Source organism: Lithobates pipiens, unplaced genomic scaffold, assembly GCF_037356315.1.
Source record: "Lithobates pipiens isolate NorthernLeopardFrog02 unplaced genomic scaffold, aLitPip1_a1.2 Scaffold_23, whole genome shotgun sequence".
Taxonomy (NCBI): Eukaryota; Metazoa; Chordata; class Amphibia; order Anura; family Ranidae; genus Lithobates; species Lithobates pipiens.
In genome coordinates, this window is record NW_027507785.1 from 194,285,894 (window position 1) to 194,302,175 (window position 16,282).

Sequence of the window (16,282 nt, forward strand, 5' to 3'; positions counted from 1 at the left end):
TAGCACTACTGCCGATACAGAGGCTCTAGAGAGAGCAAGGGGGCCATATCTAAGGCCGCATCACAGACATACTTGAGGCCCTACACCAACTGGGCTGCCAGCTCCATGCAGACTGGGGAAGCCTGTTGCTTCTCCAACTCACGGTGCAACAATTTTGCCCATTCAGTAAGCGTCTGCGACACCAGGGCCGTGGCTAACACCGGCCACAATGCTGACCCCACCACCGTAAACATGGACCGGGCAACCACCTTCTGTTGGCAGGGTAATTGAAAGCTGAGTCCCTTCCATCAGAATCTTGGTTACCTTATTTAACCTGGATACCAGGGGGTCAACAAATCGGAGGAGATGTCCATTTCTTCAGGAAATTCTCCTCAAATGGGTAACGCACCGCCATGCGTTGTCAGGGCTGAAAAGGCCCACTGCGGTTTTCCCCATTCCTTGTAAAGAAACTCATCAAAATAAGTTGGGTAAGGAAGCACCTTAGCCGTGGGGGCTGGCTTGTGGGACCCGAAAGGGACAGTCACCTCTGTAGATGCCCCTGCTGCATCCGTCATCTTTAGGGTATCCCACACCGCTGTAATAAGTACACCTACAAGCGCCTTTTCCTGTGCTGACCTGGACACGGAGTCAGCCTCACTGTCCCAACGGCCCTGGTCCCCATCCTCCGACACATCAGAACAGGGCTGAATCAGAGCTTTCCCCAGAAAACGGTAGGGGGGGTTCTACCACCCCTCCACCGACACGCCGCTTACACCCTGGCAACAAAGGCATCCAGGACCACCGACAGAGCGCCCATAGGCACCACAGCTCTCCCCTGTGTCATCCACGAGGTCTGTGTGAAAAGCACGCTGTTGTAGAAGGAAGCACCCAGCGCTAGAGGCAAAACTACCAGAGGCTACTAGAAAATGGCCGCCAGCCACCTCAGCAGGGCGCCTCTGAGGGAGCTGAGAAAATGGCTGCCAAACGTCCAAAAAATGTCTGAAAGGCAAAAAACTGGCTGTGGTTGCAAAACAATGGGTGCGGGCCCCAGGAAATGGCCACGGAGCATGCGGCGGCCTCCCCACATGTCAAACACAGCGTAAACACCCCACTGTGGCCCAGAAACAGGGAAGAGGACGAGCGGACCTCCAACACCCAGCGCAGCCCCCTGCCAGGACCCAGAGCCTCCCCCCCGGAGGACCCTTGGCCAGGTACGTGCACCGCACCCCCATATGCATGCCCAGTCACACAGCGGCCCATAGCATGGGGAGGAGGGGACAGGGAGAGTGTAAGAGACCCCCTAGTTGACCTCCCAGGGAATGCCCAGCTGCTCCATCCTGCTGACACTTTCCATTTGGAGAATATAGCTCACCGGCTGCCCCTGGATCAGACGGAACATGTCATGGCCAACCTAGCATGTAGCTAGGGCCTGCTCACACTCAATGGCCAGGCTGGGGAGACTACCAGAAACTATATTATCCAGCCTGTCACCCAGCTCGGCTGTTGATTGTAGATCACAGGAATCAAAAATGCAAAAAAAAATAAAAAAAAAAATTCACAGGACCAATGGTCCCACCGGGAGCCAGGTCTTTCACCTACAAGAGGCAGAACAAAAAATGGAGCTGCTGGATGCAGTGTGAGGGGTTTTTGCCAGTAGGACCAGCCCCTGGGTGGTACTGTGCAAGTGTTGCTGTTTTTAACACTTTCTGCCTAGTCCTCTCCTAAAGGGGCGATATAACCCTAAGGTCAAGATGAAGATGCAGTGTCCATTAATGAACGAAAGAGAAAATATCTTTTTGAAAATGTGTAGCCACGATAGAAGATATAGCAGACAAAGCCATCCCCATTGATCTCATAATGCACCAATTTTCAAAGGAAGAAGTCAATCTGTAAACACCAAGAAAATCTAGGTCAAGCAAATCCACCATTCATAAATATTAATTGAGGCATGTCCAAATGCTGCTTCTCCTCCTCCCTACTAGATGTATAAAGAAATTCACTGTTACGCTATATTGCACACATAGTGACTCCAGGGTTGGGGTCCAGGACATGACCAGGAAGAGCTGTACCCATTGAGCAGATTGTCATAGTTTAAAATGCTCTTCATGCCAAAAACAAAAAAAACAGTATTGCTTTCTACAATCTTTCAGAGACAATGCAAAATTGTCAACAACTTATGCACCAAGGGATCAAAAGATAAGCCCAACTAGCAGCTGATCATGAATGGTCATCACCCACAAGGGCACTTGGGCAAAGAAACAAGAAACATCTGGCTGTCCCAACTTGCCACCCCACACTCGATATCTGAAGCTATAATAATTAATAATAATTGAGTGTGCAAATGGCACCAGTAGATCGAGCTAGCCCAGTCTCATTTAGATGCTAACTTACCCATCTCTTTTAAAAAAGGGAATTGAGCACACCCTGTGGAATAGTCACCTCAACGGGCAAATGTGTTTGCAGCAAGGAGAGAAGAGAGCTTTATCAAGGTAAGACAATCTTGGTTACGTGTTGTAACCACCTCTTGTGTACATGTGTTTATTCCCACCTGCAAAGTGAGAGTGTCTTCTTAAAATTGTCTATTAAAAACTACATATCCATCTAAGACTAACAAGGTAAATATGCTGCTGTGCAATTTCATGAGGAATAAAACAGCATTGTCTCCCTGATAAAGAAAGAGGAAAAGATCTAGTGCCAGAATAAAAAGGATAAATTAAAACTTAATTACAGGGGAACACTGAGGAAAAATAAACTGTTATGGTAAATGCTAGTGACAGATTGCATCATTAATGTTATTTATTTATTTTTGCCCATATTTCCACTTAAATCCTTGTGAACAAAAGGTGACTGTTGGGAAATACATTTGATTTTAACCTTATCCATATCCAATAAAAAAATACTAGTATTTCATTGCATTGCTTTACTGATCACTGCATTCAGTGTCAGTTGTGACAGTAAAAACTGTCAGGACAGTTAGTGTTAGGTCCAGGGTAGCCCCCTATCACCCCCCAATAAAGATTTAACCCCCTGATTGCCCCTAGAGTTAACCCTTTCACCCCCTTTTGCCAGTGTCACTAAGCGATCATTTTTCTGATCGCTGCATGTGTCGCTAGGTAGCTAGTTATTTTTTTAGGTTCACCGCCAGGTTTTTATATCGCTAGGTACCCCGATATACTACCCAATAATGGTTTTAACCTCCGATTGCCGCTAGTTAACCCTTTCACCCCCTTTTGCCAGTGTCACTAAGCGATCGTTTTTCTGATCGCTGCATTAGTGTCGCTACTGTCGCTAGGTAGCTAGTTATTTTTTTAGGTTCACCGCCAGGTTTTTATAGCGCTAGGTACCCCGATATACTACCCAATAATGGTTTTAACCCCCTGATTGCCGCTAGTTAACCCTTTCACCCCCTTTTGCCAGTGTCACTAAGCGATCATTTTTCTGATCGCTGCATTAGTGTCGCTACTGTCGCTAGGTAGCTAGTTATTTTTTTAGGTTCACCGCCAGGTTTTTATAGCGCTAGGTACCCCCATATACTACCCAATTGCCCCTAGTTAACCCTTTCACCAGCGATCACAGTATAAGTGTCACTGGTGACGCTGGTTAGTCAGTTAGTTATTTAGGTTCCCCGTCAGGTTTTTATATAGCGCCAGGGACCCCCATATACTACCCAATAAAAATTTGAACCCCCTGATTGCCCCTAGTTAACCCTTTCACCACTGATCACCGTATAAGTGTTACGGGTGACTCTGGTTAGTTTGTTATTTATAGCATCAGGGTACCCACCATTTATTACCCAATAAAGGTTTAACCCCCTGATCACCCGGCGGGTGATATCAATTAGGTTTTAGGGTCAGGGTCTGCGTCGCCCCAGGCAGCGCTAGGTTAGTGCCAGGACCGCTAACACCCACGCGCAAAGCATAAACCTCCCGTAGTGGTATAGAATCTGAACAGATCAATATCTGATCAGATCTATACTAGCGTCCCCAGCAGTTTAGGGTTCCAAAAAAACGCATTGTTAGCGGGATCAGCCCAGATACCTGCTAGCACCTGCATTTTGCCCCTCTGCCCAGCCCACCCAAGTGCAGTATCGATCGATCACTGTCACTTACAAAACACTAAACACATAACTGCAGCGATCGCAGAGTCAGGCCTGATCCCTGCGATCGCTAACAGTTTTTTTGGTAGCATTTTATATTTAAATCCGGAAGGCAGTGCTTGGTTTTCGGGGGCCCGTACGTGGCTAGGCTCCCAAAAAGTCCCCCACATGTGGTATCCCCGTACTTGGGAGAAGCAGCAGAATTTATTTTGGGGTGTAATTTGACTTATGCTCATAGCATGTGTGAGCAATATATCATTTAGTGACAACTTTGTGCAAAAAAAAAATAAGTTTGTAATATTCCCGCAACTTGTGGCAAAATATAAAATATTCCATGGACTCAACATGCCTCTCAGTAAATAGCTTGGGGTGTCTACTTTCCAAAATGGGGTCATTTTGGGGGGTTTTGTGCTATTTTGGCATTTTATGGCCTTCGAAACTGTGATAGGTAGTGAGGAGTAAAATCAAAAATTTACACCCTTAGAAATCCTGAAGGTGGTGATTGGTTTTCGGGGTGCCGTGCGCGACTAGACTCCCAAAAAGTCCCACACATGTGGTATCCCCATACTCGGGAGAAGTAGCGGAATACATTTTGGGGTGCAATTCCACATATAACCATGGCATGTGTGAGCAATATATCATTTAGTGACAACTTTTTGTAAAAAAAAATTTTTTTTTATTTTTTGTCATTATTCAATCCCTTGGGACAAAAAAAAAAAAAAAATATTCAATGGTCTCAACATGGCCCTCAGCAAATAGCTTGGGGTGTCTACTTTCCAAAATGGGGTCATTTGGGGGGGTTTTGTGCCATCTTGGCATTTTATGGCCTTCAAAACTGTGATAGGTAGTGAGGAGTAAAATAAAAAAATGTATGCCCTTAGAAATCCTGAAGGCGGTGCTTGGATTTCGGGGTCCCGTACGCGGCTAGGCTCCCAAAAAGTCCCACACATGTGGTATCCCTGTACTCAGGAGAAGCAGCAGGATGTATTTTGGGGTGTCATTTCACATATGCCCATGGCATGTGTGAGCAATATATCATTTAGTGACAACTTTTTGTAAATTTTTTTTTTTTTGTCATTATTCAATCCCTTAGGACAAAAAAAATAAATATTCAATGGGCTCAACATACCCATCAGCAATTTCCTTGGGGTGTCTACTTTCCAAAATGGGGTCATTTGGGGGGGGGGGGGGGTTTGTACTGCCCTGCCATTTTAGCACCTCAAGAAATGAGATAGGCAGTCATAAATTAAAAGCTGTGTAAATTCCAGAAAATGTACTCTAGTTTGTAGACGCTATAACTTTTGCGCAAACCAAAAAATATACGCTTATTGACATTTTTTTTACTAAAGACATGTGGCTGAATAAATTTTGCCCTCAATGTATGACTAAAATTTAGTTTATTCGATTTTTCTTATAACAAAAAGAAGAAAATATCTTTTTTTTTTCAACATTTTCGCTCTTTTTCCATTTATATCGCAAAAAAGAAAAATCGCAGAGGCAATCAAATACTATCAAAAGAAAGCTCCATTTGTGGGAAGAAAAGGACGCAAATTTCGTTTGGGTGCAATATTGCATGACCGCGCAATTACCAGTTAAAGCAGCGCAGTGCGAAATTGGAAAAAGACCTCTGGTTCTTAAGGTGTTTATTGGTCCGGGGCTGAAGTGGTTAAGTTCCCATAGATAATGGCAACATTGACCTGCTTGTTTACTTAAAAGCAGAAAACCAATTCTCCATAGTACATCTCAATTAAACTGGAAACTTTTCTGCAAATCTCATCAACTGTGCATTATAGTAATCGACTTTTCCTTTCTGGTGATGATATTTTTTTTGCATGTTTCACAAGGACAGAGAAAGGACTACAGTCTAATAGATGTGGCTATACGATTTACTGCTGTTACTGAACTTTAGAGCCTTATATTTTGTATTCATTTGTTTGGTTTTGCAATGCATAAAACATGAACTGAATGGGTATAGTAATTGCAGAGGTTCCAAATAGGAAACAAAAGAATAGAGCATTCTTTAGACAACAAAAATAAAGAACTCCAAGTTTTGGGCACTACAGGAGCACACATAAATCGCATATAGTGTGAAACAGCTAACAAATCTCTTAAAGTGGGCGTAAACTCCCTTGCTTGATTTTTACCTATAGGTAAGCCTATAAAGGCAGCTTATCTATAGGTACAGTAAATATCTCCTAAACATGCACTGTTGAGGAGATGTTAGAAGCTGCCGATGACGTCACTGGCGCATGCGGCATACTAGTGCCATTCCTTCAGAGTCCTGTGCATCAACAGTGGCTCTTGCGTGTATGCATGGAGTGATGTGATCATGGCTCTTCCAATCAAAAGGCCTGGAGCCCACCAACCCGGAAGGAAGACCAGGTGAAGATGGTAAGCCCTGTCAGTGGTGACCACGCACCACTGGAGGGCTTAGTTTTAAGGTAAGTTTTACATATGTGGTGCATGCTAGCACATTATAACTTTGCCTTGCAGGTTTAAAAAACAAAACAAAACAAAAAAAACACTGCGGTTTACTACAGCTTTAACACTGCTGCTGTGCATTTTGTGAATAGTCAAGCATAGATGGATGGTGGTAGAGACAAATCAGTGCTGTGCTCACATGCAGAGAAAGCCTAAACTACAGTGGAAGTTATATTCTCTAAGGGGAAAAAAACAAAAAAACAAAGAAAAGGCTTTAACGGTCACTCACTGCAAAAGCAGAACTAATGTATTATCAAAAGGCAAAACTTTTTTTTGTTTTGAGAGGGATTAGAGTAAATCTTCCAATGGGGACACTAGTCCTAGGGCAACAGGTGGCAACCAGTATTTCCCTCACTTTGGAGGATTTTCCTCTCACTTCCTGTTTTGGCTATGGAACAGGACGTGAAGGAAAATTTCTCCAAGAGGACACAGATGGCAAAGACAAAACTGGTAGCTGTGTTTAATGCCCAATAACACAAGGAAGACTGATCTGTGGATCCCTTCACCACACCACGTGGAACACTGCTCCCTTAGGTTGTTGCACCAAAGGTCAGGTGAAAATGCACCACAGATCACCAATATCATCAGTCTTCCTTGTGTTATCGGCCACTGAACACAGCTACTCACTCACCTTGCACAGAATACCCATGTTTATTTAGGACATTGTGTGTGTATGAACACTTTAAACCTAAAAGACATACCCATTGTGGAGTGGCGACCGTGTCAAGTGTATATGAGCAGTGTATGCCTGATTTTGGCAGGCATGACAATTACACACCTGTGGGCTGGCTTCATATTCCTCCCAGGAAGAGAGCTCAGGGCTCAGACTTGGAGACAGCTCCACCCAGCAGACAGGAAGTCTGGCCTAGAAGGTCGGGAGGGTTCCAGTAGGAGCCGGTGTTCTGTCAAATTCTCAAACCCCTCAGAAACTCCAACCACTTAAATTCCGGTATCTTTAAACAAGCAGTAATTGGAGTTTTTGACGAATTGCTGGTTGGACATAACACCGGCAATCAAATAGAGTCCAGTGTAGGATATTATGAGCTGAGATTCTTACTCCATTCCGATACTAGCCAACAAAATGTCCGCCTCCGAGGCGTCAACAACTTTGTCCTCGTTAGCTGCTGTGCTGTCAAAACAGCTCAATCTTCCTGTACTGGACTCTATTCGGTTGTCTGTGTTGTGTCCAACCACCAATTTGTCAAAATCTCCAACTACTTAGGTTTTAAATAAACCAGAATTGACGTGGTTGGAGTTTGAGGGGTTGGAGAAATTGACATAACACTGGCTCCAGGAGTGAGAGACAAAGAGGTCTCGAGGAGTCTATGGCTGCATGTAGTAGCCTGAGTGTGCATGTCTGCAGGAGGCAGATGTGGCCTGCGACCAAGCAGCATGAAGCTGACAGTGAGTAAGCCAGGAGGCTGAAGAATGTGTATATAGCGATGATGGAAAATAGTTTTTTTGAACTTTTTCATTTCCTTTTAAATAAAAGTGGGCAGCCATGCACTTAAAAATGCAGTCTGGAGTGGCACATTTCTGATAATCGCATGCACCACCAGAGTACAATCACCCCGAACATTTACAGCATACAATCCTTTTTCTTGGGTTACATCAAAAGACACAGATGACTACATATTTATGAATACTTAAGCTATACTGCCACTTTCAGTTGAATGGACACTAGCCAAAAAAAGCAGGATTACCTGCCCCTTAAGGCATAACCCCATTCCAGCTAAGCGAAGATTCAGTTTTATAGCAAGCAAAGGGGAACAGACAAGAGGGTATAGATCTATGTGTCCTGTGATGTACTCCAAGAATAGGATTTTACAGGTAAACCAAAAATCCTAATCTCTTAATCGTACATCACAGGACAGAGGACTTGACATGTTAATGCCTGCTTGTAATGTACCAAAGCAAAGATTATGAGGGGTGGGCAACACAGGAACAAGACCAAACGCGCCCAAAATCCATAAACAGAACAGGGGGTAACTGAACTACAAAACTGCCTGCAAGACACGTCACTACAATCTGGCATCCACAGAGGCCTGGACATCTATCTGGTGGAACTTAGTTAACATGTGAGGAGAAACCTTACAGGCTTGAACAAAAACTTAAAGCGGAGTCCGGTAATAAAAAAATAAAAAAAATAAAAATGTAAAAGTCAGCAGCTACAAATACTGCAGCTGCTGACTTTTACTAATTGAACACTTACCAGTCCCAGGGTCCAGCAATGCGGGGGAACGAAGCCCCGCTTTTCTCCCCCTTCTCTCTGCGGCACCAGCATTGTAAGTGTGGGCGCCCGGCTGCGGCTTCACGGTTGGGCACCCACAGTGCATGCGTGAGCCGCGACTGGCCAGGCAATCATCTGGGACCTGTGACATGTCAGATGATTGCCGGGGGTTGGTGATCTCCCTTCTGGCTCCATGTTGCGCCAGGAGGAAGTGGGTGCTGTAAAAAAATGACATGCCAAATGTCGCACGTGTTGCAGGGGGTCACTTCACTTAAAGCAGAAGTTTCATTTTTGGGTGGAACTCAGCTTTAAATGATGAATTGCCCAGGAAGCATTGACACTCTTGGTGGAATGAGCATTCACCAGGAAAAGAAAGAATCTTGTACATGATATTACAGGGTGAGCTGAGCTGACGTGACAAATCAACCTAAAAATAGTGGATCAAGAGCACTTGTTAAGACTCTCAGGCAGTACAGTCAAACTATCAAATTGAAGCTATACAATACTGTGCAAAAGTGTTAGGCAGGTGTGCATAAAATAATGTAAAGTAAGAATGCCTTCAAAAATATATTTGAATTGTTAATTTTTCTCAATTTTCTAAATGAATTCCCGTCAGCAAAAGATTGAGAGCATGTTCTCTATTTTTCCCAAGGAAAAAGTTCCAACTGGAAATTCCGATGCGCAAAATTCCGACGCATGCTCGGAAGCACCGAACTTAATTTTCTCGGCTCGTCGTAGTGTTGTACATCACCTCGTTCTTGACAGTCGAAAGTTCAGAGAACTTTTGTGTGAACGTGTGTATGCAAGCCAAGCTTGAGCGGAATCTCATCGGAAAAACCATCCAAGATTTTTCCGACTAAAATCGTGATCATGTGTACGTGGCATTAGTCAGGGAGTTTACCAAGAACTCTATGGTCACTCTGACAGAGCATAAATATTTCTCTGTGGAGAGAGGGGAACCTTCCATAAGAACCATCATCTCTGCAGCACTCCACCAATCAAGCCTGTATGGTAGAGTGGCCAGACATAAGCCACTCTTTAGTAAAAAGGTACATGACAGCCCGCCTGGAATTTTCCAAAAGGCAACTGAAAGCCTCTCAGACTATGAGAAACAAAATCCTCTGGTCTGATGAAACAAAGATTGAACTCTTTGGCCTGAATGGCATCATGTCTGTAGGAAACCAGGCCCCACTCATCGCATGGCCAATATAATCCCCTATAGTGAATCATGCTGGTGGCAGCCATTTTGGAATAAGGCTATAACATAAAAAGTGGAAAAAGTGAAGCGCTGTGAATACTTTCCAAATGCACTGTATATGTCAATGAAAAATCCTCCCGTAGGTGGCAAAATTATTATTATTATAAAGGATTTATATAAGATTTATACAGTTTACGCAGCACTTTACAACATAAGGGCAGACAGTGCAATTTCAATACGGTTTAATTTAGTAGGAATCAGAATAGCCTGAAGCTTAAGGACTTTGTTTTCTTCAATAGAGGACAAAGAAAAATATTTTTAAGATGAGTACCTATTTTTACAGTTACCATGGTCCAGCTTGGACCAGTGTAAGTATATACTGTATATACCATACCTGTGGGATCCTATGAAAGCTAAAAATCACTATAGTACACTCTGCTAGCTTCTGTGTCCTGTGCCGAGTGCCTGTTTTACTGCATTGTGTATTTGATCCCCTGCTGATTTTATATATTTGCCCACTGATAAAGAAATTATCAGTCTAGAATTAAATGGTGGCTCTGGTGTTGTAGCACATTTAATATGCTGTTTAGAACACATGTGGTGCTATGGATAATTTACCTGGTTAAAAGTTGTGGATCCATTTCAGAAGACATTTTTTGTCTGATGAATGCAACACAGTTACAGAGAAACATTGTGGAGGATTTTGCAACATTGAAATTATTTGTAGCACAGATTTAAATTTTAGGACCTTTTCAAAGCAGAATCGCACAGAAACACTCCACGTTTCTGTGCATTGTCCTGCAATGCGATCTGCAAACTGCAACAGACCACACAAAAAGTAGTGCATACTTTTAAGAATTGTGCAACAAATCGCATTGAATGCGCTGCATCTGCATTTGTGGTGTAGTTAATGTATATATGCACCTGCAGCAGATTGCAAAAACAGCGTATTTGAACGTGGCGCAGGAAAAGCGTATGGAATGTGCCTTTACCACACTGCGTTCTGGTGTGCACTGGCTCTTAATGCCAGTTGTGTATGTAGATATACTACTATATTCAATCACAGCTGCTTTTGCATGAGGCCTTGCTTACACGGGCGCCGATGCCCTTACATATTGAACAGGCAGGCCTTTCATTCGTGTCCCTAGCAGGCAGGTGCTTGTGCAATAGCCCATTGAAGTCTATGAGGATGCAGTGGCTGCAACACAACCACTCATCCCAATGTGACATGCGTGCAGGTGAATGACCCCAAACACACAGCGTGCATTCTGGGCCACTCATCCGCTTGCCTGTCACAGCAAAATGAGCGGCTGTGTCCAAGCAGCTGCTGTGTCCTTCCAGGCTTAAATAGGCTGCCTGTCAGGGATGAACAAAAAATAAAATAAAAATAAAAAATGGGCCGTTCACTGTGTATAGGCATCGGTGCCCCTTGGAAAAGGCATTCGGGTTTAGAAAAATTGTTGATTGTTGGACAGTGTAGTTAAAAAGTTTATGCTACCTGCAAAGAATTGGGCATGTGTAAGACAGTGCTAGACTTCCTGGGCTGTTAAGTATTTATTTCCTAAAAGTCAGCATCTGCAGTACTTTTACTGTTTACCGATAGCTGGGTAAAGTTACTCTTTAAGGGTGAATAGCTCTACAATATAAGGATCTCTGTTAACTGTCCAAAAAGTGACCTTGTCCTCCATTTTATCCACCACTTGTCTGGACATCCTTTTAAGCCACCTTCTCACATTCCATATCTGCAAAATTATCTTATATGTGCGTGTAAACTCACAACCAGGCAGTAGGCAGCCCCACCTGGCTACTCCAACACCACAAAAAAGCACATCCTCAGTACCCTATGAAACTGCAAGTCCCCAATCCACCTTGCTATAGAAATTCAAGGCACCAGGTTTCATTAGGATCTTTCAAACAATATTCAGTTGCAGAAAGGCCCACTGTTTACGATATTAAAAAAAGTGTACTTCATTGATCTCTTTTCTATATTCAGTAGCGTTCTAGAGTGCATAGCTGTGCATAGCTGTTCATGTAAGCCAAGTAAAGACTTGTATTTTTTGCATTTACAAGCTACAAACTGTAGAACTGACAGATGCAGCCTTGCAAACGATATGATTTCTGAAAACCAGCGTTGTTGCGCCCCTCTCTCTCTCTCTCTCTCTCTCTCTGACAGAATGCTGCGTAATCTGCTAACTTCACATTTCCATAAGGGAAAACTTACTAAAGGATGTAAGGTACACCCACACACAGAATTAATATCTTACATGCTGTGGTTCCTCTTCTGCTGACATTGCATTGTTCACACAAAGTGCTTCCAAAAACTTCTGCTTTAGGATTATATATCGAAACCTGTACAAGATATTGGGAGAAGTTTTAAAATGTAAATCCTGGGTCTCCAATTTTATTTATGCAGTCAGGTAACATCTTACAACACTGTTATATTTAGACCATGTTTTATCAGTCATAATGATATAATTCACCTTTTCTTGTCAAACTTTTCCATGCACTCCAGAGGCTGGATAAACTGAAGGACTTCATCCCACTGTCCATCAAGAATCAGCTGTCTAGAAATGAACAGGAAAAATACAAATAAAAGACCTGCCACTGAAGAAAAAGCACACCATACATGTTCTGTTAAAAACTAAATTTTTATCTTGAGCAAGCCTGCATCAGAGATATAAAAACATGTTCAGAAGTTTGTAAGATTAATTCTTATACATACAAAAACCCCATAGCAGCAGAACCTATAAACATTATAAAAATCAAACACAGAAATTAGAGGACAGTGACACATTAGGAAATTAGTCATTCAAATGATCCCTTGTATTCTGCCCTGACACGTTCTTTATACCCAATAAGAGTGTACAGTTGACCGACTAGGCCAGTGATTCTCAACCAGGGTTCCGTGCAACCCTAGGGTTCCTCCAGAGGTTGCTAAGGGTTCCTTCAGCATTAGGCCATTTCTGCCTCTCGGATAAGTTCCCACCGACACCACTGATCTTTTTAGCTATCTGTAAGGAAAAAATTCTTCCCATTGACCACAAGTGTAAGGATCATTCTTCCCACTGAACATCACACTAATGTATCATGAGTTGTATATTTCTAATTTTTAGCAGGGGTTCCCCCCGAGACTGGAGAACTATTTCAAGAGTTCCTCTGTGTTGAAAAGGTTGAGAAAGGCTGGACTATGTGCTTGAAACATTTCAGAGGCTCAGTGGTTCCCATTTTCTGATATTTATATACATCTAGCTAAAAACTATCATCATGTGTGCAACTTCAAACACAGGGTGTATATGTACCTGGACCAGTGTTTATATTTGCACTGAAAGACAAAACAAAAGAAATATAGGGTCCTGGCTGAAATATTTCCAGACCCATGAGGTAATCAGTAAAATTCAGATATACCATCATTTAGGTTAGTTTAAATAACAAGTAACAGATGGGTATTAATGCGGTCAAGTAGCCAGTTCTCTTATCTCTCAATTGTCAGCGTCAGCATATCCAGCATAAACAATTAATCACTGCCTCATCCTAACAGGAAATGTAAGGGGAAAAGCTCTGATCCCCTCACATGAGAGGACTGCATGAGGCGATAGAGAGCTATAGAGATATATATCTATAATCTCTATATCTATCTATCCACACAGTTGTGCTCAAAGGTTTGCATACCCTGGCATAAATCATGAAATTTTGGCATTGATGTTGAAAATATGACTGATCATCTCCAAACTTGCACAAGGGCCACATTGTAGATTTTACAAATATTCCCAGGCCGAAAAAAGAAAAATAGGATTTTTGTACTGTAAAATACTTTTCTCTGACTGACACAGCTCCATTAATCTTGACCATAGGGTTATTACGCCACCTTCAGGAGAGGACTAGGCAGAACATATTATACATGTGAAAAAACAGAACCTTACAGTTCCACCCAGGGGGCGGTCCCTCAGCCTGTTTCGTGCAGCTCAGTATGTCAACAAGCAGTACAACGTAAACCAATAGGAGGGGAGGGTGCTGTGTCAGTCAGTGAACTTCAGAGAAAAGGATTTTACGGTAAGTACAAAAATCCTATTTTCTCTTTCATTCACTGACTGAAACAGCTCCATTAATCTTGACCGTAGGGACTTCCCCAAGCAGTGTCATAAGGAGGGGTGGGAACAGCAAAAAAACGTCATCCACAACAACGGTATTCCCTAACAGGGGAGTCACCATCTTAAGCATAAGAACTTGCGGTCAACAAATGCAACAGTGCATTAATACTCAAAAGTAACTGTTACTTTAAAACAGAGGAAAGAGTGCAGAATTGCAACATTACACGGCCGCTTGCAAAACTTTAGATTTTTGGGGGCAACTTTAATGTAAGCCCAGACCCTTCACTGGATACATCACACAGACGACCTACACATTCACATGTCTTTCTGAAACATTTCCGTAAATACCTCCAGACTGCAGGTTTAGTGGATAGCTGGAGTGTTCTCCACCCCACAGCAACTATTCAAAGGTGCACAATGTGTACACCAGAATAGACTTGCCCTACGTAGACCAGCCCACTATGGAACTACTACAGTGTTCGTCTGTCGAAAATATAACGATATCGGGTGACGCTCCGATTACCGTCAGCCTCGCACTGCCCTCAGGTACTCATAGGGCCTGGACTTGGTGGCTTGAAAATCTGTTGGACGACCCAGTAGTAGAGTCAAAGATCTCGAAAATAGTGTTGCAGTGCTTCTGAGAAAACACCACTAAGACCTAAGGGATGGGACGATCTGGGAATGCCACAAAGTAGTAATAAGAGGTGAGCTTATTGCCCTGGGCACAAAACTAAAAAGGGAACGTCAGACTGACTTCCATAGAGTACTTTCCGCATTCCAGCAAGCAGAACTCAACATAAAACAAGAGGGGAACCCGAGTCTCTGAAGGAACTGATCGAGCTTAGAGAACTGTTCTCACGCTTACTGGAACAACAAGCGCTACGGGAATTGAGATACTTATCGCATAGGTATTATGAACATGGCAACAAATGTGGCCGTATGCTGGCGAGAGCCTTGCGTACTAAACGAACTCAGACGCAAATACACAAACTCCGTTCCTACCTTTAAATCCTCCCAGAAAGCCTTGGGATTCCGCGATTACGCTGCCCTCTACAACCTTAATGCTACTATGACCCCAGAGACCAGGACAGACAGATTGCTTAAAATCCATGAATACCTGACCATAAACGGGTTACCACCCCTGAATGAGGACCAACGAACTGACATGGAATCCCTAATTGCTAAAGAAGGGATCGAATCCACCATTAAATCACTGCCTAATGGGAAAAATCCAGGCCCAGACAGGTTCACTAAAGCGTACTATAAAAAAATCCTCCACCCGACAGTTGCAAGTCATATGTGCAACTATTTTAACTCCCTGACAAAAGGTGACAACATACCCCCGGAGGCTTTACTAGCACACATTTCAATTATACCGAAGGAAGGCAAAGACCCCATCTCCCCACAAAGCTACCACCCCATATCCCTACTGAATACTGATGTGAAGATATTGGCGAAAATTTTGGCAAACCGATGAAGTATCTTATACCCTGCGTAGTCCACCCCGACCAAACAGGTTTTATCACAGGGTGAGAAGCTAGGGACAACTCCATCTGTGTGATCCAGCTTATCCATTGGGCTTAAAAAAAAAAAAAAAAAAACACACGGGAAGAACCCCTTTTCTACTTGACACTTTCTACAGATGCCGAGAAGGCATTCGATCGTACTGACAGGTCCTACCTGCGTGCAGTCCTAGATACATTTGGATTAGGCTCCAATATGCTAGCCTGTATACAGGCCCTCTATACAGAACCTAGTGCACAGGTCAAAGTCAATGGCATTCTTTCATCCAAGTTCCCGATCAGGAGTGACACGAGACAGGGGTGTCCTCTTTTGCCCCGCCTCTTTGCATTGGCTCTTGAGCCTTTATTGCGCAAGATAAGGGCGAACACAGACAGAGGCCTAACTGTAGGTAACGTAGAGCACAAACTATCAGCCTACACAGATGATGTACTTTTCCACCTAACGAAGCCCCTGATCTCACTGCGAGTCCTTATGGAGGAACTCCAAATTTTGGGACACACTCAAACTTTAAAATCAACTACTCAAAGTCTGAAATTCTGCCCATACAATTATCCCCAGCCATGACATAACCTTAAAACAGCATTCCCCTTTACATGGGCCGAGACATCCCTATGCTATTTAGGCATACAACTAACAGACCGTTTTGACACATTATACATGACAAACGACCCCAGGTTGATATCTGC

General features: G+C 43.3%; 1 protein-coding gene across 1 annotated transcript in view; it reads right to left on the reverse strand.

Moving 5' to 3' along the window:
- WDR47 (WD repeat domain 47) overlaps positions 1-16,282 on the reverse strand; it is a 165,234-nt gene that overhangs the window by 57,837 nt on the left and 91,115 nt on the right. Inside the window, exons 3-4 of the mRNA XM_077452721.1 lie at positions 12,465-12,548; positions 12,249-12,333 (exon numbers count right to left, since the gene is read on the reverse strand). Of these exons, the coding sequence (XP_077308847.1) occupies positions 12,249-12,333; positions 12,465-12,548 (169 nt within the window). The remainder of the gene's footprint in view (positions 1-12,248; positions 12,334-12,464; positions 12,549-16,282) is intronic.